This window comes from Salmo salar, chromosome 18, assembly GCF_965601325.2.
Source record: "Salmo salar chromosome 18, fSalSal1, whole genome shotgun sequence".
NCBI lineage: Eukaryota > Metazoa > Chordata > Actinopteri > Salmoniformes > Salmonidae > Salmo > Salmo salar.
The window spans coordinates 12267768-12287500 of NC_138308.1; the positions used below are offsets into that span (position 1 = coordinate 12267768).

The window sequence follows — 19733 nt, forward strand, 5'->3', positions numbered from 1 at the left end:
ACAAACCTAAACAACAAAAAATACATTGCACTCTGGCTGCATTCATTCATATGATTTTCCCCCAACACGTGCTGTCCCTCTCAAACGTGCGAAACAGAGAGAGAGCAGTGGTCCTTACAGTTTTGTATTGTGTATCGTGCCTGAACGTGTACAAAGCAATTACTTTTCTAGCAACTACCACTGTACGCTATTGCTAGATTCAAACATAGAGCACCTATTAAATGGCCGGTATTAGTATTCTAAACACAAGTTCGGGGTGTGATAGAATTTTTTTTAGAGGAGTACAATTTCAAGGCGGCTGTATGATAATGGCGGCGAACCAGTGACTGGGAGACTTTTGAATACGGGGGCGTGCCTTGCAAAAAACTTTGCTACAACTTCAGAAAACTCCACCCACGCGAGCCACGGCGAAGCATTTATATCCATGTGCAGAGGAAAAGTAGTTAGTGAAGCAGTCTGGCTCAGCGCTTCTCTAAGGAAGAACCTGCAACACACACAGGGAACTTTCACCTACTTGTTGATTCATCTCCACCGCTGGAATTGCACGTTCGTTTTTTTTCTTCTTTTCTTCCTTTTTTTAACGCTCTAAAAACCCAGTCGTGGCACCATTTACGACCGTTGCTTCGTGCATTGAAGGATCCTGGTCGGTCCTCTATGAGAGCTACTGTAACGTTACTGCGACAGAACTTCCGAAAAAGAGATGTCTGCAAACGTCTTGTCCGCTTTCTACGACATCGACATGCTTTACAAGGTACGTTTCCCCATTGTTTGGCGTTGGAAAATATATATTTTTTTCACCAGGTCTGATGGCTAACTTGGAGCATAAATGTATTTTCAGTAGGTTACAACTACACTACTAGTAAGCAATAACGTGTTGCTGGCATGCGCCTACAGTTTTTTACTTGTAACAAAGTGTACGTTTGCAGTCTTGTTTTGTAGTCGTCCAAAAACTGCGTTATTGGAAATGCATCGCTAATTTGTCTTTTCTCTCAACAGCAAGATATGAACATGAACGCTGTGAATCACATCAATAGCATACTGGACAAGAAAGCGGTGGGGCCTCCAGTGACCGCACACAGCTCCAATAGTTCTTTCGCGCCGGGATTTTTCCGTAGAAGCTCGACCACCAACATGGAAGCAATGACCAACAACAGCAACAAGTTTTCCGCCAACTCCTACAGTAGTTTGATGGAGAACGCAACGAGCAGCAGCACTGCCATAATGAACAAGGAGAACAAGTTCCGCGACCGGACATACAGCGAGAATGGGGACCGCAGCCAGCAGCTGCAGATCGTGCAGCAGAAGCCAGGCTCTCAGATCAACTCCACCCGCTACAAGACCGAACTCTGCAGGCCCTTCGAGGAGAACGGAGCGTGCAAATACGGAGAGAAATGCCAGTTCGCGCACGGCTACCATGAGCTGAGAAATTTGTCTCGTCACCCTAAGTATAAAACCGAGCCGTGTCGCACTTTCCACACTATTGGCTTCTGCCCCTACGGTCCCCGCTGTCATTTTATCCACAATGCAGATGAGCGCAGACCCGCTCCAAGCAACGCCAACGTGCAGGGGGAACCCAAATCAGCTCGCGAGCTCTGCGGCTTTGGTCAAAGCGGCGATGTGCCGCAGCAAGTTGGGTACAACCGGGACAGACCAAAACTTCACCACAGCCTGAGTTTTTCAGGCTTTTCCAGCCACCACGGACTTGAGTCGCCACTACTCGAGAGCCCCACGTCGCGCACACCACCACCCCCCTCAAACTCCTCTTGCTCTCTCAACTATTATGAGGATGTACTGTCTCCCAACTCCATGTCTTGTGTGAACAGTGCATTCAGTTTTCCTGGACATGACCTGAAAGCCTTACTTGCTCCCCTGGCCTTGCATACGCAAAACGGCTATGGCAACAACCATTTCAATGGTGCCTACTACGGGAACATTCAAGCCAACATGTGCCCCCCTTCTCCCCCCTCATACAACATGAGCCACTTGCAGTCCCTGCGCCGCCTCAACGAATCACCGGTGTTCGACTCCCCTCCTAGCCCGCCCGACTCTCTCTCAGACCGGGACAGTTATGCGAGCGGGTCCCTCAGCTCTTCTGGGAGTCTTAGCGGCTCAGAGTCTCCGAGTTTGGATGCTGGGAAACGTTTGCCAATCTTCAGCAGGCTGTCGATTTCTGATGACTAAACATCCCATGTTATTTTCAATGGATCAGATTTGTCCTTGACATGGCATTAGTTGTTTTTCCTTTTTGTAATGATGGTTGTATAGAAGTAGATATAAACAGAAGGCATTCCATCGGTGACTTACACTTTTGAGCTGCAAGTAAGGGCAGTATTTGTCTCAGGCAAGCCACACTTCCCTGGGATAGATGTGTACAAAACTTGACACGAGACTGTAAAGCAGTTTCAGATTTCCTCCATCCTGCCAAGAAATGCCTTGACACAATGTACATTTTTTTTCTTCTAAGTATGTGTTCCTTTCTGAAAGCTTAAACTTCCATTCCAGAACTTTAATCTTTTTTTCACAGCGCCACGCAGTGGTTTGTTTGAGTAGTATAGTTTGTTGCTTAGTTGAAGCACTCTTGAGTTAGGTTTGTTTGGGGAAATCACTGCAGATGGTTGAAAATATATTTATATATTTTTAGCTGTTTTGAGTGATTACATAGCAGTGCGTAACTGGCTATGAAATATTTAACTTATTTATTATCTTGTGAAAAGTATAGGCTATATGTTGGTAATTTGTCCATACTGTATTTATCAAGTATGATGAAGCAATAGATCTATATTCTTTTATGTTTAAATTATGATCGCCATTATTAATCTGCATAAAGTGGAGTGTATGTCCTTTTCACAGTAATATATATATATATATTGTTTTTGGTCTCCTTTTGTAACTTCACTTGGTTATTTTTATTGTAAATTAGTAAAAAAAAAAATCTTAATTTAAGAGAACGTATGTGATATTTATTTCCTAAATTTTGTTTACGTTTATTAAAACAAAAGTTTGCGTGATTTGCTGTTCTGAGGTTGCTTGTAAGAGCTGTGGAAGGTGTTTTGAGAATCCTTATCTAGATGTTTCTGTAGAATGTATAAACAATGTGGTTGTGCAGACCGTCCAAACCTGAGCTAGCCTTTCTTTTTTTCTTTCATAGATCAGACTCGGTGACAAAGAACCCAAGTAAATAAATTAACCAAAAAAGTATTTTGTTTTCTTCTGTTTGTACGAGGTCACACTGTGATTCCAGCCACGCGCTAAAGAATGTAGCAATCCCTTGTGCCCCAGTATTATTGTGTAGTGCCTACAGGGTTCACCATCTTACATGCCTTAATATTAACCAAATAAAGTATTTTTCCTACATGTATCTTTTACACAAGTTTAATTGAATGTAGTGTTGGAGCTGAATTTCTTTTGAAGGTTGTTACCACTTATCATAAGACCCTGGGACAACCATACTTTTTTTTAATTCCCATTCCTCTACTTTTGATTTTGTTTGATATTGACTAGTTCAGGGGATGCGCACTATGTATTTTTTGACTACTTTTATCAGAAGTAAAGCTTTTTGAATGTAACTAAAACAGACAAAAAGACAACCTGAGTTGTAATATAATTATTTTTGGAGAGTCAGTTCACTACAAATTGAGTGTGAGACTTTGTACTGTACATTTTCTTGTAGTTCTCCCAATAAAATGATTTTGAAAAGAGTCTTGTGCTGCTTGGTCTTATCCTTCACAAAGAATGAAGCAAGTGTCTTGGTATTTCTGGGAAGATCTTTCTCTAGTAGTGTCATCTGTTTTCAACACTACACCCTCTCAATCATTCATACTACAGGAAGGACACTGCCTCCTAAAGACACTAGCATGTTCAGCTTTGCCATGCTCCTAACAAAAACATACTAAGTTATAAACCCCCCCATTGACTCCCCCAGCATCATTGAGGGGAAAAGGCCTGAGTCATTAGTGAACACACCCATCTCTGGCATAGCTGTACCGAGTGGCTGGCCTCGGAGGCCTACTCTGTGACTTTGTCTTGGCTAGTGGCCAATGGGGCTTTGTGTTGACTAGAGTAGACCCTCCACACTACAGCACAACCACCAACCCCGACACTAGTGGGAGGTGAGGAACCTACCTTTTTAATGTGACTTCGTTTTATTATACTTGTCAGATAGGTAGGGTGTAGTGTTAAGTGATAAAGCAGTCTCCATGCATACTTCACTAATAGGATGCCAAACTAGGATGATCATACCATGTGTGGATGTCATCCCCACATGGTATGTTTCATCTGTGTATGGATGAGAGTGGCCATAACCTCTATGCTTTAGTCTTGAAATAAATCTGCAGAGGTCTCACACCTGTTTGCCAGGTCTGGAGCAGGTAGATAAAAGTCAAACGGGCAGGGTGAGAGTTGTTAACCCATTTAAAAGGTATTGCAGCACTATTTGTTTTTCAGGAGCCCCCTCAAGGAACTCTCCACCCATTTTCAATTGTCTGTTCTGTGAAGTTATCAGGACCCACAAAGTCATTAAGAAAATAAAGCCCTGGAAGCCATATAGTGCGGAAAGTTCACGCCAAGATAAGGGAGGGTGATAAGGCTGAGCAAATATTGACAGAGTCCTCAGGTTTTCATAATGAAGTGTTGATGAAGAAGAGAGCTTAAGGGCCCACAATGCATGATGCCTGCGCCAAGTAGGGTTCAGGTGGTAGTGTGTGGGGGGGGGGTGCATGCTCCTACAATGACAGGAAATACTCTGACTTGTGATTACGGCAGGAAGAGCACAGTTCTTCACCTCGCCTGCTGTTCGTGTCCTTTTATTTTCCTTCTGACCGGTCCGGTGGGATGGCTGCTTCTAGAGGTTCCTATTTTTGCAACAGTGTGTTGCTTGAGAGCTTGGCTTGCCCTGGCATTGTTTTTGTCATGGTCAGTAAGGCGTGAGCAACATCATGACTATTCCCATGCAACTTATTTCCAGAGCATCTGAGAGAGGGTAGTGTTTACTGAGGAGGGAGCAGATCGAGCGCTGACAACATCCAGGACCATTATGAAACTATTATCAATCAATCAAATGTATTTATAAAGCCCTTCTTACATCAGCTGATGTTACAAAGTGCTTAAACAGAAACCCAGCCTAAAACCCCAAACAGCAAGCAATGCAGGTGTAGAAGCACGGTGGCTAGGAAAAACTCCCTAGAAAGGCCAGAACCTAGGAAGAAACCTAGAGAGGAACCAGGCTCTGAGGGGTGGCCAGTCCTCTTCTTGGCTGTGCCGGGTGGAGATTATAACAGAACATGGCCAAGATGTTCATAGATGACCAGCAGGGTCAAATAATAATAATAATAATAATAATCACAGTAATCCTCAGGAGTAAATGTCAGTTGGCTTTTCATAGCTGATCAAAAGGGCTCTATACCACCCCTCTGCTACCAGTACTCCAGATTACCCAACAGTCCAGATGATATAGCCCGCATGAGTTAGACAGCATGGATCGCTGTACGGAGAGACCCAATAAGAGAGTAAATGTAAAATAATCCCCTACCTATGTTCTGTTCGTGTCGTCTTAACACGAAGAAATAACAGCCAAACATGATGGGTATGTGTGAATCTCACAGAGAAGGGAGGGTCATGGCCTTGGGTATTTGGTGAAGCTGTAAAATGTGACATGGCCTATCCACCTCAGTGAAGCTTCACTTCGATTGGTTGTGGCTCACACGTGATTGACACCTGAGAGCATGGCGACATGCGGGTGTCAGTGAGCTGACGGGGTGTGTGGTCCATAAAGGAATGCCACTGCGAGTGCGAATGTAGGATCCGCTTCTGTTCATTCTGAAGTCTTGTGCGCTTCCTCAGGCCCGTGTTGAAATAGAGCGCAATGAACAGGATGTAGGTGTAACACGTGCTGTTTCAGTGAATTAACCCTGACTATGGTTGCTGTGGACTGAGCACGCTGAGACAAAACACACTAGAATTATGGACCAGCACCTTAAGTGGGAGTGTTAGTTGAAAATACTGAAGGAGTGGTGCTCGTTTGGGGGAGTTCTTGGCAGCGTTTAAGTCCATCGCTCTTTTCACTTAACGATATTACTGAAGAAAGAGTTTGTAGCATGGAACAGAAATCCTTGTGTGTGTGTTTGTGTGTGTGTGTGCGCATGTGCATCCGTGGATGCGTGTTTATGCATCGCTAGTAATTACATATAATCATCCAAAATGTTTATACTGTACAAATAGTGTAGCTATGATGGGTGGCGGTGGTGTGGTATAGGAGAGCCTCATCGTGAAGAAGTGTTCCCGCTCAGTGATTACCCAGGCAGGCTGTGTGGGATTGTCACGCAGCAGGAAAGGTATATTTTATGAGGGCCACAGAGAGCCGGTTCTATAAAAAGGGGCGAGGCAGCCTTTGAGGTTTTACCTGCATCTGGGAGGAAGTTAAAGGGGTCAAAGGTTGCCTACAGACGGATGTTGGTTGGGGAGACTGACTGACTGCTTGGTGGAGAGAGGGCGGTGCTTTCACTCACATCCATATTTCATATCACTGGGTTTTAAACAAAGGCTGTGTTGATACAATCTTACAGAGGGCAGGAAATGACTGTTTGTACATGCTAATGATGTTATATTTCTTCCTAATTCCCTCTGTTTTTCCTTTGGTATGTCCCATTTTTCTACCTAACCACACGTATAGGCTAGTATTATGTTAGGCTTTTGAATACCCATGCATACACTGGTTAAGCATTCATATAAACACTTTTTTTTTTTTTTTTGTGGTCAGGTCTGTGGATTTGGAAAATCCATATCCGCCTAACTAATATTTATCTTTGGACCCACAATGTGGTGAGTGTTTTGGTGAACTATGGCTGCCTTGCATCACCCAAATGCAGTAGTGTAGTGGTGCCTGGAGAAGTGTCTACCCTCTACAACTCCACTTCCCAAATGAGTGCTACACATTGGTCGTGGAGGGGTGAGTTACCCCCGTACAATAATAAGCGCGTTGAATTTTGAGAAAGGCACGTGTCATCATCGGTATAGTGGGGGTGTCACCATTCTTCCTTTACCGTAACCACTAACCAGATTGTTGTCATCTGAGTCACGTTTTGGACTGTCTCTCTCACACGCGTTGTGTTATTGCACAGATATTACCGGTATTACATGACCACCGCCTCTGGCTGGGACGTCAAGTCGAGTTCTAGTTTGTGTGGTTCAGAGAGTGTCTCTTCCCTTACATGGAGCCCTCTGCCCTTGGCCGTGCAGCACGTCCAAGCGGTACTGCAGCACCTCCATCAATAAGGCCTTTAAGGGTCAGAGGACCAGGAGCCGAGTCCAGGCACAGACCACCTTTATCCTACACGTTCAGGCTGCTCATTCATGGGAGCTGTGCAGGAGAACACACACACTCCATGGCGCACACACTCTGAGCGGCCTCTGTGTGCTCACACACGCCCGGCCGTGGACCGAGCAAATAAACCCCCCCCCCCCCATCTGTGGACTCGAACTCAGCCCACCTTTAGCTGCCTGCACACTCTCAATGAGTACACGCATGTACACACACGCACGGACACAACCACACACACATCACAGAACTATACTGTCAATGGAGATACATTACATATAGAAAACAGAACTCACATTAAAGTCAAATTCGATAGCGAAAACAAACTATACTCCCCTAAACATTTACTAGTACTCTCTCATACCACCGCTGTGTCAGACAGTTTATAACATGTCTATGTAGCCTGTGCAATATGGATCCTTGGCCAATGGGTGTGTGTCGCTGTGCTTTCTAATACATGGGAGGTCAGAGTGCATTTAGCCTTCAGTAAAGATGACCCTCACCTTCTCCTCACGAGGACAGAGTGGGATCTCTTGATGGCTCAAAGTGGGTCAAATACACAGTGCTGCGTGGCCCGCTAACATACCCTCCCATGTATTCTCACATTACATCACTTCTGGAGAAGAACTGCTCTTCTGTTTAGCCTTGGGGGGCTGAGAACTAGACTTGTTCAATTAATAATTTAGGGCTTACTGGGAAATGTTCACAGCCATCGTATTGCGCCAGGTCGACTGAGTAAGAGGGGGTTTTTGGAACATTTGTTTAACGTTGTGGTAATGTTAGACTGTGATTCACAGATGCATTGACCTGAATCAGAGGATCTCTCACGTTTTGTATCAGTTTACAGCACAGTGCATGATCTATTTACCTACAGCCAGACCGTATGTAAGGTCTAATTGCTTGGCAGACTGTTTTTAGAGTCTATAACCCATTTACTCACTGAAGTTAATGGCCTTAGTCAGCTAGGAGTCACGTGTCTCGACTGTTCAAAGCAGACAGTGTAAGACGTTGTAACAATGACTAAACTGTAGGCTATTACCATTTCTAACCACAGAGTTAGTTCAGTTTCAACCGAAGGCCAAAAAGCTCCCCGCTCCTCTTGTTTTCAAAGTGGTTCAGTCCAAAATCACCCCTGATTGATCCCCCCCCTTCTTCCTCAGTGGTTCGGTCCAAAAGGACTCCCGAGGCGCCTAAGGAAATGAGAGGTTGAGATTTGTCCCTCGATAAGTTCCAACCTGTCAGTATGTTTTTCTAACAGCATGTTCCACGGCTGTCGAGCCCCAGCGATGTGTTTCAGATGACTTCCATTTTAAGGCTGGAAGTAATTCAGTTTGCCATTCAGTTTGGTGTTTATGAGAGAAGAGTTAGATAAACTGTTTACGAAAATGCTCCTGCTTTTTTATTTCTGGAAAAGTATATGAACTGATTCTTTACAGGTGGAGTGTTTTTGGCTGGTTTCGGTCAACGTTAATTCCTGTCAAATATCTCAGATATAGAGTCATGTTCATGGGAGTCGTTTCTATGGCAGTGGCTTTACAGGGTTTTATTCTCCTGGAGAAGGGGGGAAAACATAGTCCTAGTTTGAGAAGAGGCCTGGTTGTCAGCACTTTGGTCTCTAAGGGAAAACATTGTGATCTGTGAACAAGTTCACTGTGTGAGTCATGAGGAAGAGTAGTCAACTCACTATCTCACTTATCTTCACCTCCTTGGCCTGACTGTGAAACTCATCAGCCTCTCTTTCTCTCTGTCTCCATTTCATTTATGGTTCTCATTCTCTCTCTGTCTTTTTCTTGCACTGTGATCGCTCTCCCTCTTTTTCTCTCTCCTCTCCTCGCTGTGAGTCTCACTCCCTCTTTCCCTCATTCTCCATTTCTATTCTTTCTATTTCTCAATCTCTTCTCTTGCCTTGTCTTCTCGCTCTCGTGCTCGCTCTCTTGCTCTCTCCGTCTCCATCGCTCTCTCTCTCTGTCTTTCTCTGTTGCTCTCTTTCTCCGTCTCTCTCTCTTTCTCCATCTGTCTCTCTCTTTCTCCGTCTGTCTCTCTCTCTCTCTGTCGCTCTCTCTCTCTGTCGCTCTCTTTCTCTCTGTCGCTCTCTTTCTCTCTGTCGCTCTCTTTCTCCGTCTCTCTTTCTCTCTCTCTCTCTTTCTCCGTCTGTCTCTCTCTCTCTGTCGCTCTCTTTCTCTCTGTCGCTCTCTTTCTCTCTGTCGCTCTCTTTCTCCGTCTGTCTCTCTTTCTCTGTCTCTCTCTCTCTTTCTCCCTCTCATGTGGTATTTAGAGGGATTATCTCGCCTCATGATGTACAATAGCCATCAGCGTTGCCCTGACAACCCGGAGCGTTGTGGTAACCAGGTTACCTGTTGAGTGAGTTCCCGTCTTCATCCCTGTGTCAATATTTCACCTGCAGCAGCTAGACCTTGGGGGTTGCAACACTGACCTACTTTTTCCCGCGGCGGAGGAAGAGATAGCAGCTAGGGCCTGTTCTGACCTACCAGACAGGTCTTCTACCTGGACTGGTCAAGTTGTTTTCTTGCTCCCTCTATCAGGCTTAATGAGAGGATAGGTCTTTTTATTTTTATTTATTTAACCTTTATTTAACCAGGAAGGGCTCATTGAGATTTGAAATCTCTTTTTCAAGAGCGTCCTGGCCAAGGTAGGCAGCACCAAGTCATTACACAATTACAGACAGACACCATGAAAAACTACAAGTAATCTAGTAAAAACCATAGAATTCACAAGAGTATAACACAATCAAGAACATTGACGGGTCAGGGAATCAATCTCAAAATCCTTCATCAGTGATTGAAAAACACCAATCGGAACAAGTTCTTCCAGCTTAAAAGTATTTTGTAAGGCATTCCAAGACGATGGGGCAGAGTACATAAAAGCCCTTTTACCAAATTCAGTTCGGACATTTGGAACAGTTAGCAGGATAAAGTCCAGCGAACGAAGAGAGTACCCACCACATTTCTGAACAATAAAAATGCCCAAATAAAATGGTAGTAAACCCAAAATGACTTTGTAAATAAAAGTATACCAGTGACTGAGCCTACGAGTGACTAGAGAAGGCCAGCCAACCCTGGTATACAAAGTGCAGTGGTGCGTAAGGGTTTTGCAGTTTAAAATACATCTCAAAGTGCCATGGTAAAGGGTGTCAATTGATCTCAAACACTGAGTGGAAGTATTCATATATAAAATATCCCCATAGTCTAGTAAAGGCATAAATGTAGCTGATACTAGCCTCCTTCTGGCTTCAAAAGAAAAACAGGCCTTATTCCTAAAATAAAATCTCAACTTCAGCTTCATTTTTTTTGTAAATTGTTGAATATGCAATTTAAAAGAGAGGCCATCATCAATTAAAATTCAAAGATATTTATATGAGGTTACAGTCACAGTCTCATTGCCCTGACAGGTAGTAATAGTAAACATTACACAAGCAACACAGAGCACCATTCTGGCCAGGCACTCCGAGAAATAACAAGGCTTCACAGGAGCTCGTACTGCATGAATTCAGATGATTGAATTGGAAGACGTGAAGTTAGTGTGTACTGGATACAAATACACTCGTTCTTTTCTCATCAGTTCAGGTTTTTATTTAGTCAGGTTGCAAATATGTTGTACTTTATCTGTCATTAATGAAAAACAGGATAATACCTCAGGAGATAAAGCTGCTATCACCTTTCCCATGGATGGATTAGTGAAAATCTAATCTCAATATCGACAAACATGTTACTATCTTGCCTCAGGTCATAGGCCTAGTTATCTAAAGATAACACGGCAACATCCAAATAGCAATAGTCTTGCACATGCCCAATACTACTGATTGTGAAGGACTTGGACTGGGGGTTAGAGTACTGAGTCAATTGTGGCACTACCGCCTGTGTGTGTACTCACTGGAAACTCTGTTCCATCCCATAAAACTGAGTGTGTTTGTACGCACCTCAACCACAGAGGTTCCTTTTCACATGACCAAATATTGTACATTCCTTCTGATGGTAAACACACGCACGCACGCACAAACACACACACACACACACACGGTTGAGTGCTCAAACATACACATGCTATCTGTGAAATGCCACTATATGACTGGTTTAAGGGCATCATGTATTTTATTCTTTATTTACCCCTTTTTCTCCCCAATTTCGTGGTATCCGACTGGTAGTTACAGTCTTGTCTCATCGCTGCAACTCCCGTACGGACTCGGGAGAGGCGAAGTTCGAGAGCCGCGGGTCCCCCCCGAAACATAACCCTGCTTCTTGACACAACGCCCACTTAACCCCGAAGCCAGCCACACCAATGTGTCGGAGGAAACACCGTACACCTGGCGACCGTGTCAGCGTGCACTGCGCCCGGCCCGCCACAGGAGTCGCTAGTGCGCGATGGGACAAGGACATCCCTGCCGGCCAAGCCCTCCACTAACCCGGAAGACGCTGGGCCAATTGTGCGCCACTCCATGGGTCTCCCGGTCGCGGCCGGCTGCGACAGAGCCTGGACTCGAACCCAAGGGCATCATGTTTGAGTGGGATGTGTGATTCACCACAGGATCTGTCTTGTTCAGCCAGTGACCTGAGGAGCTTTATCTGAACCTATCTAAACCCTGCAGTCTCTCTTTGTGTGTGTCTGCGTGTATGTGTCTATGTCTTTGTTATATTTGAGCGTACAAATATGTGCGTGCAGGAGTAGAGAACATAAGCCAGTGCGTCGGTGATAAATGACCGCCTATGATGTCAGGGCCCAGTGTGTGTGTATCATTAGGCTGACTCCTCCCCCAATCACCAGGGCGCCAGGTAGGGAACAAGAACAGATGGAAACACGCCCCCATCCCTCACACCTACACTATCCTGCCTCTCTAATGTCACAACAACTACCTTGACCCTAACCTCTCACCCATAGCCTTGCTGCACCCTTCCATGCCATTACTAGCCAGATACAGTTGCCTGTATGTTACCCATTACAAATAGAATTGGCTACATTGCTGTATTTGTGTACTGTATTTGTTTTACTTTCTACACTAGGTTTACAATTTGCTATGGGAATCAGGAGGGTGATATGCATATCCCAAACATATGTTCACAGGCGCTTTTTCATTTTCTTTATCAGGGAACTAATCTAATTCCCTCACTTGGTGATGTCATCTTTGTCTTTAATGTTACGAATCTACTTATCAATGTCCTCAGGACCACTGGGTTTCACCATCACTTGCAGGGGACATCTCTCTCTCCACCTATCTGTGGAGATTTCACAGTTGACAGCGGCCCTGTGCTCATGGACAATGAAACGTTTCCCCGAGGCGCCCAGTGTTGTCAGAGCCAGCGATTGTTCTCAGCGTTTTATTTTGGTTAGTGCAGTTTCGGGGAAGGAAGTTTGCAGCACGGAGCCAGCAGAGAAAGAGAGAGATTGAGAGACTTAGTTTGTGTCTAAGAGCTGCCTGAGCACAGAAGGACCCATCCTGTTTACTCACCGGGTGACACTGCATTCTCCATCCACCGCTGCCCATGGGACCATCAAGATTAAGTGTTCCTGCAGTAGAACAAATAGCTGTTACAGAGAATTGCATGAATCTTGCAATGTGGTGTTAATGTGTTATTTTAGTTTGAATGGGCATCCAGTCCCTAAATGGTTTGCGTGGCTTACACACACACACACACACACACACACACACACACACACACACACACACACACACACACACACACACACACACACACACACACACACACACACACACTTTCCATTCGTGTCAGAGAGGCAGGCAGCATGTGGTATTTCAGAGGGTTCAGAGAAGTGGATTAACAGGAGACCCCATGCAGCTGTCACCACTATAAAAACACAAGGCCTGGTGCATCCTGGGTAAACACCATCGTCTCTGGAATCTAGCCAGCCTGTCAGCCACCACCTCCAGAACCCCTCCAGACCCCAGACCTCCACCAGGGGCCCTGCCACCTGATAGGGGCCCACTCCACGTCACCTCGGTCCCCCTCATTGCCACGTTGTCCCCTCCTGTCACCCCAAGGACCCTGCGTGGCGTTGTGACGTGCCGCAGTGGCGTGAGAGAGGTGAGAGAGTTCATCCGACTGAGAGAAAGAAAAAGAGGGGCAGCCAGGCAGAGCTGTGCAACCTCAGAGGAATTCCTCCTCCTAGCCACAGGGCCACAGCTGATCACTGCACACAGCAATTTAGTCACCTCAAAATACACATTTTCTTTTCCCCCTTTCTTTTCTCAGCAGGCAGGAAACATGGACAAACATTGAGGAACAGCTTAAGACAACCAAGCTGTTGGCCTAACTGGGAGTCAACATCATGAGGGCAGACACAGAGACAGCGAGGGAGAGATGAGGAAGAAACCTGTTTTGTTTTGATAATAGGATCTATGAGAGATAGATGCATGGGTTAAACTGCTGAATGCACTCTGAAAAGCTAGAATAAAGAGGTGTTGAACATCATTTGACCGCATCGCTTCTCTATAAACACCAAGCACATGATCTACACCACACCGACTGACGCAGAGCAAACATGGACCTGGGATAAGTGTTCCTGGAGTAGAACAAATAGCTGTTACAGAGAATTGCATGAATCTTGCAATGTGGTGTTAATGTGTTATTTTAGTTTGAATGGGCATCCAGTCCCTAAATGGTTTGCGTGGCTTACACACACACACACACACACACACACACACACACACACACACACACACACACACACACACACACACACACACACACACACACACACACACGCACACACGCACAAACCCACACACTCTCTTTCTCTCTCTCTCTCTCTCTACATCCCTCCCTCCCTCTCTCCCTCTGACTAAGCAGCCAGCACGGCTCAACGTTCAACCTCTCTCAATCGCCGTTCAGGCAAAAAATCTTAAAGGCTGCGCCAGCCATTACCATGACAACCCCGTGTCAGGGTGGACGTCACTACCAGGCCACCGCTCTCTGGCCCACTGTGTTTTAATTGATCATGAGACCATGGAAACACAGGAGGGGTCAGGCTGGAGGAACAGCAGGCCTTAGTGCATTCAATAGCCATGCGTGGATACAATCACTGAGGAAGCCAAGCCAGACAAAAAGCCATATTACAACATATGTGTTGTGATAATTGTGTTGTTTGCTCTATAACCTGTTAGTCCATATGCCTTGCCACTGTGGTATATAGGCCTAAAGGCCAAGACAATAAGAAGACACAGTGGCAGAATATATTCAACCACACCTTTGTTAAATGACAAACCAGAAAGCACCCTCTGTCCGGTGAAGTCCACAAAGCATATTGCGTGTATCAAACAGTTACATGACCTACAGCATGGTCAAGCGAGTATTTATGGACCACTAAACAACTATTGATTTAGAACCACAGAGAGTTACCCCAAGTTGCAAAGAAAACAAGCTGCCTCCACTTTTCCAGCACCATTTCAACTTCGACAATTTAACATCATCAAATCACCTCTGCTTAGTCTAATACAGTAACAACTAAAAGACACCAAAAACAATTTAGTCCAATCAACGTAAGCTAAATATGATATGGCTTTCCATTGTTCTGATTTGTGTATACGTGTGTGTGTTCGTGCAAGTAGAAAAAGCATGTAGACTCACACTACTTGTAGAGAAACGCCAATGCCATTATCCTCTCTTTCATGTTGACGAAACGGTCTATGACTCTGTCCTAGGCCAGGATAAAATGCTTGCTCGCTAGCCTAACCTGCTTCATGGGCAATGTAAGCTAGTTAACCTTATACACTTTCTACATCTAGGTACATATTGAACTTCCGTCATCTCAGTCCATGGGCACAATGTATGAATTTATGGTTGGATCAGAATCGCTGTTATCATCATTGGGGCAGTACAGAGAATTAAGTAAAACCACAAGTCCAAATTCCTATCTCCATCCATGGCTAATTTAGGAAAGGCACAATTTTAGCTAGCTAGCCACAATTTTTTTGGGTGCTCCAGGATCATTCACAGTTGAGCTCACTCAGTTTAGCTCAACGCTGATTGGCTATTTTATGCTTTTTTTTTTATTAAGGGAGGCCAAATGCACGCTGCCTTCCTTTGCATTCAACGCTATGGGCTGCAACAATGTCATACTATTTATGACCAGACAGCATCAGACAGATGGCCTACACATACAGAGATAGAGTGGCACTGTTTTGCTCGCTCAGATGCTTTGTCCGGTGAGATACACTGTATATACAAAAGACAATTCTGCTATTTCAGCCACACCTGTTGCTGACAGGTGTATAAAATCAAGCACACTGGCATGCAATCTCCATAGACAAACATTGGCAGTAGAATGGCTTTATTGAAGAGCTCAGTGACTTTCAACGTGGCACTGTCATAGGATGCCACCATTCCAACAAGTCAGTTCGTAAAATTTCTGCCCTGCTAGAGCTGCCCCGGTAAACTCTAAGTGCTGTTATTGTGAAGTGCCCTCCTTGCCTGGTCTGTGAGTTTTGGTGGGAGGCCCTCTCTTGGCAGGTTTGTTGTGGTGCCATATTCTTTCCATTTTTTAAGAATGGTGCTCCGTGGGATGTTCAAAGTTTCAGATATTTTTTTATAACCCAACCCTGATCTGTACTTCTCCACAACTTTGTCCCTGACCTGTTTGGAGAGCTCCTTGGTCTTCATGGTGCCGCTTGCTTGGTGGTGCCCCTTGCTAAGTGGTGTTGCAGACTCTGGGGCCTTTCAGAACAGGTGTACATATACTGAGATCATGTGACGGGTCATGTGACACTTAGATTGCACACATGTGGACTTCATTTAACTAATTATGTGACTTTGGAAGGTAATTGGTTGCACCAGATCTTATTTGGGGGCTTCATAGCAAAGGGGGTGAATACATATGCACGCACCACTTTTCCGTTTTTTATTTTTTAGAATTTCTTGAAACAAGTATTTTTTTTTCATTTCACTTCACCAATTTGGATTATTTTGTGTATGTCCATTACATGAAATCCAAATAAAAATCCATTTAAATTACAGGTTGTAATGCAACAAAATAGGAAACACGCCAAGGGGGATGAATACTTTTGCTAGGCACTGTAGCACGTAACAATGGTCTGTCCTCGGTTGCAACACTCACTACCGAGTTCCAAACTGCCTCTGAAAGCAACGTCTCATTGGAAGCTTCATGAAATTGGTTTCCATGGCCGAGCATGGAATCACCAATGCCAAGTGTCGGCTGGAGTGGTGTAAAGCTCGCCGCCATTGGACTCTGGAGCAGTGGAAACGTATTCTCTGAAGTGATGAATCACGCTTCACCATCTGGCAGTCCAACAGACGAATCTGGTTTTTGTAGGAAAATATGTAATGATTTGGAAATGTCTCTGGCAATGAGGTTAGGGAGGTAGTTAGGGACACCGATTATAAAAGAGATTTAGTTTGTGTTATAAACTCATTAGACTTTTAGCCTCCTGGTCTCTTACACACAGACTCCCTGCACTGCTCCCAAAGAGGATAGACAATAACATGCAACAGAGTCATATTATATATATAATCAGCAGACATACTGTAAATCTCCTGTGTAGAGTGCCTTGTTGCCAACCTGAATGTAGCTTTTAAAAGAGACCATCTAAAAGTAACAACTAGCCCACTGTCAATATACAGTCAGATTAAGATGAACAAAAAATACTTTATAAAATAAATAATGCAAATACTGAGCTATACTGTATGCAAAATAAAATGGAAATTGTATTATTTCATACTAATACAATTGCTCAGAGAAAGAGATTTTATTTAAAACGATCTAAAAAAGATTGGGCCCACAATTGTTTTGAAAATGCTTTATGAGATTGGACAACAAGTTGGAAGGGATCTTAGACCATTCCTCCATACAGAATCTTTCCAGATCCTTGATATCATTGTCTGCTCTAATGGACTGCCCTCTTCAATTCAAACCACAGGTTTTCAATGGGGTTCAAGTCTGGAGACTGAGATGGCCATTGCAAAATGTTGATTTTGTGGTCAATTAACCATTTCTTTGTGGATTTTGATGTGTGCTTGGAGTTCTTGTCTTGCTGGAAGATCCACTTGCAGCCAAGTGTCAACCCACTGGTGTAAATGGAGAAAGAGCTCTATCTTCATGTAATCTGACCATAGCACCGGTTCCAATTCCAGTGCCAATGCCATTTATCAAACTTCAGGCGGTGCTGTGGTCAGATGACAATAGAGCTCTTTTCAATAGAGCACACCAAATCAAATCAAATCCAATTGTATTTGTCATGTGCGCCGAATACAACAGGTACAACAGACCTTACAGTGAAATACTTACTTACAAGCCCTTAAGCCCTTAATAACCAACAATGCAGTTTTAAGAAAAATAAGTCTTAAGTAAAAAATAGATAAGTTAAAAGAGCAGCAGTAAAATAACAGTAGCGAGGCTATATTCAGGGGGTACCGGTACATAGTCAATGTGCGGGGTCACAGGTTAGTCGAGGTAATTGAGGTAATATGTACATGTAGGTAGAGTTATTAAAGGGACTATGCATAGATAATAAACAGAGAGTAGTAGCAGTGTAAATGGGGGGGGGGGGGGGCAATGCAAATAGTCTGGGTAGCCATTTGATTAGCTGTTCAGGAATCTTATGGCTTGGGGGTAGAAGCTGTAAAGAATCCTTTTGGACCTAGACTTGGCGCTCCGGTACCGCTTGCCGTGCGGTAGCAGAGAGAACAGTCTATGACTAGGGTGGCTGGAGTCTTTGAAAATCTTTAGGGCCTTCCCCCCTGACACAGCCTGGTATAGAGGTCCTGGATGGCAGGAAGCTTGGCCCCATTGATGTACTGGGCCGTACACACTACCCTCTGTGGTGGGTTTGGTGTCGAAAGAAAGATGCACATGCATGCAGAAAATACCTCGATAACTACTGTAAAATATGGTGGTGGATCATTGATGTTATGGGGCTATTTTGCATCCACTGGTCCTGGGGCCCTTTTTAAGGTCCACACATTAGTGATGTACAACACAGTACTTGTGTACATGATGGCCATTGCACATTAAAGTAATATTGATTAATAAATGCCATTATTCACAAAGTTATCGTAGTACACACATTTATTTGTAAGCCTAATATTGTAAAAAAGACAGTATCATTTTTTTTTACGAGTTATTCTGTAGTATGCTGTACATAGCTACCTCAATTACCTTGTACATTGACCCGGTACTGGTCCTCCCTGTATATAGCTTATGTTATTTTGACTCGTTATTGTTATTAGTTGTTCACAATTTATTCCTTGTGTCACTAGTTCTATTTTCTATTTTTATCTTTAACTCTGCATTGTTGGAAAATAATCCGTAAGTAAGCATTTCACTGTTAGTCTACACCTGTAGTCTATGAAACGTGTGATAAATTCCATTTTGTTTTATTTGACGAGACACACAACTCTGTGGTATATTGCAAAACAGCAAATGCGTTTTCAAAATGTAATTGCCTTCTCAAAACATAAATACCTTGATAAAAACGATATTATACCGTCAAAATTACAAATACATTCATCAAAAGAACTCGACCGCCTGCAAAACTATTAACGTAACCATACGTATCTCTTGAGTCCAAGCAGACAAAACAGAAAGTTAGTCTGTGTTTGAAAAATCCCAGTAGATAAATACATTTTCTTAAAAATCATAAAGCTCAAAATTGGAAGTGCAACTATCCAAAGGTGCAGATTTACTCTCAATTACTCTCCTTTTATGCGTATTTCACCAAACAATTTCATACACATCAAATTAATATTATTCCTGCAGGATCACATTCGAATTCCCTGTATTCAATGCAAAGGTTTGCTCATAGTTTTGTAGACGTTCCATTGGCGCACAGAAACACAATCCACAATAGAAATAAGGAAAGGTGAATATAATGTATGAACTGTATTGGCCTAAATCCACACCAACACAAAGCTCTATAATGGAAGGTCACAATGTTGAAGATAATGACTTATTCTACAGTATACTACAAAATTCTATAGAAAGCACTACATGATCAAGGTATACTACAGTATAGTATAGTATAGTTTTCTACAGTATACTACATAACTCTATGGTAAGTATTACACATGATTGAGGGAGTATAGTATACTATTCCAAGTACTATAGTACTATAGTATTCTATTAGTAAACTATAGTATTTTTATTTGTAAATCAAGTACATCTAATTGCTAAAATATACTTAAGTATCAAAAAGTAAAAGTATAAATAATTTCAAATTCCTTTTACTGCAGTGGGCTAAATCAGGGTCACAAAGTATTTGTTGGTATTCTTAAACAAATCTACTTTGAAACAAAAGTATACACCTTACACATATGGTTATAGGCTTAACAAAAATAAGACACCTGTACCATGTCAGATATAGAGTTCAAATGTATTACATTTTGAGTTGCATCCCAATATTACACTTTAAATACGTCACAGAAGACTGAAATATAAC

The 19733-nt window shown here is 43.5% G+C and overlaps 1 protein-coding gene across 1 annotated transcript; it reads left to right on the top strand.

Moving 5' to 3' along the window:
- Positions 1-494: 494 nt before the first annotated feature.
- tisd (Butyrate response factor 2) lies at positions 495-3696 on the top strand. The gene is made up of 2 exons (NM_001140269.1): positions 495-751; positions 997-3696. Exons 1-2 carry the CDS (start codon positions 701-703, stop codon positions 2179-2181), a joined length of 1236 nt encoding a protein of 411 aa, NP_001133741.1. The 5' UTR covers positions 495-700; the 3' UTR covers positions 2182-3696.
- Positions 3697-19733: the final 16037 nt, after the last annotated feature.

What these genes read in the sequence shown, in the direction of transcription:
- tisd (NM_001140269.1), top strand. Translation starts at nt 701, where the DNA reads ATGTCTGCAAACGTCTTGTCCGCTTTCTACGACATCGACATGCTTTAC. An exon ending in ACATCGACATGCTTTACAAG is followed by an intron (nt 752 to 996) that starts GTACGTTTCCCC and finishes TTCTCTCAACAG; the next exon opens with CAAGATATGAACATGAACGC.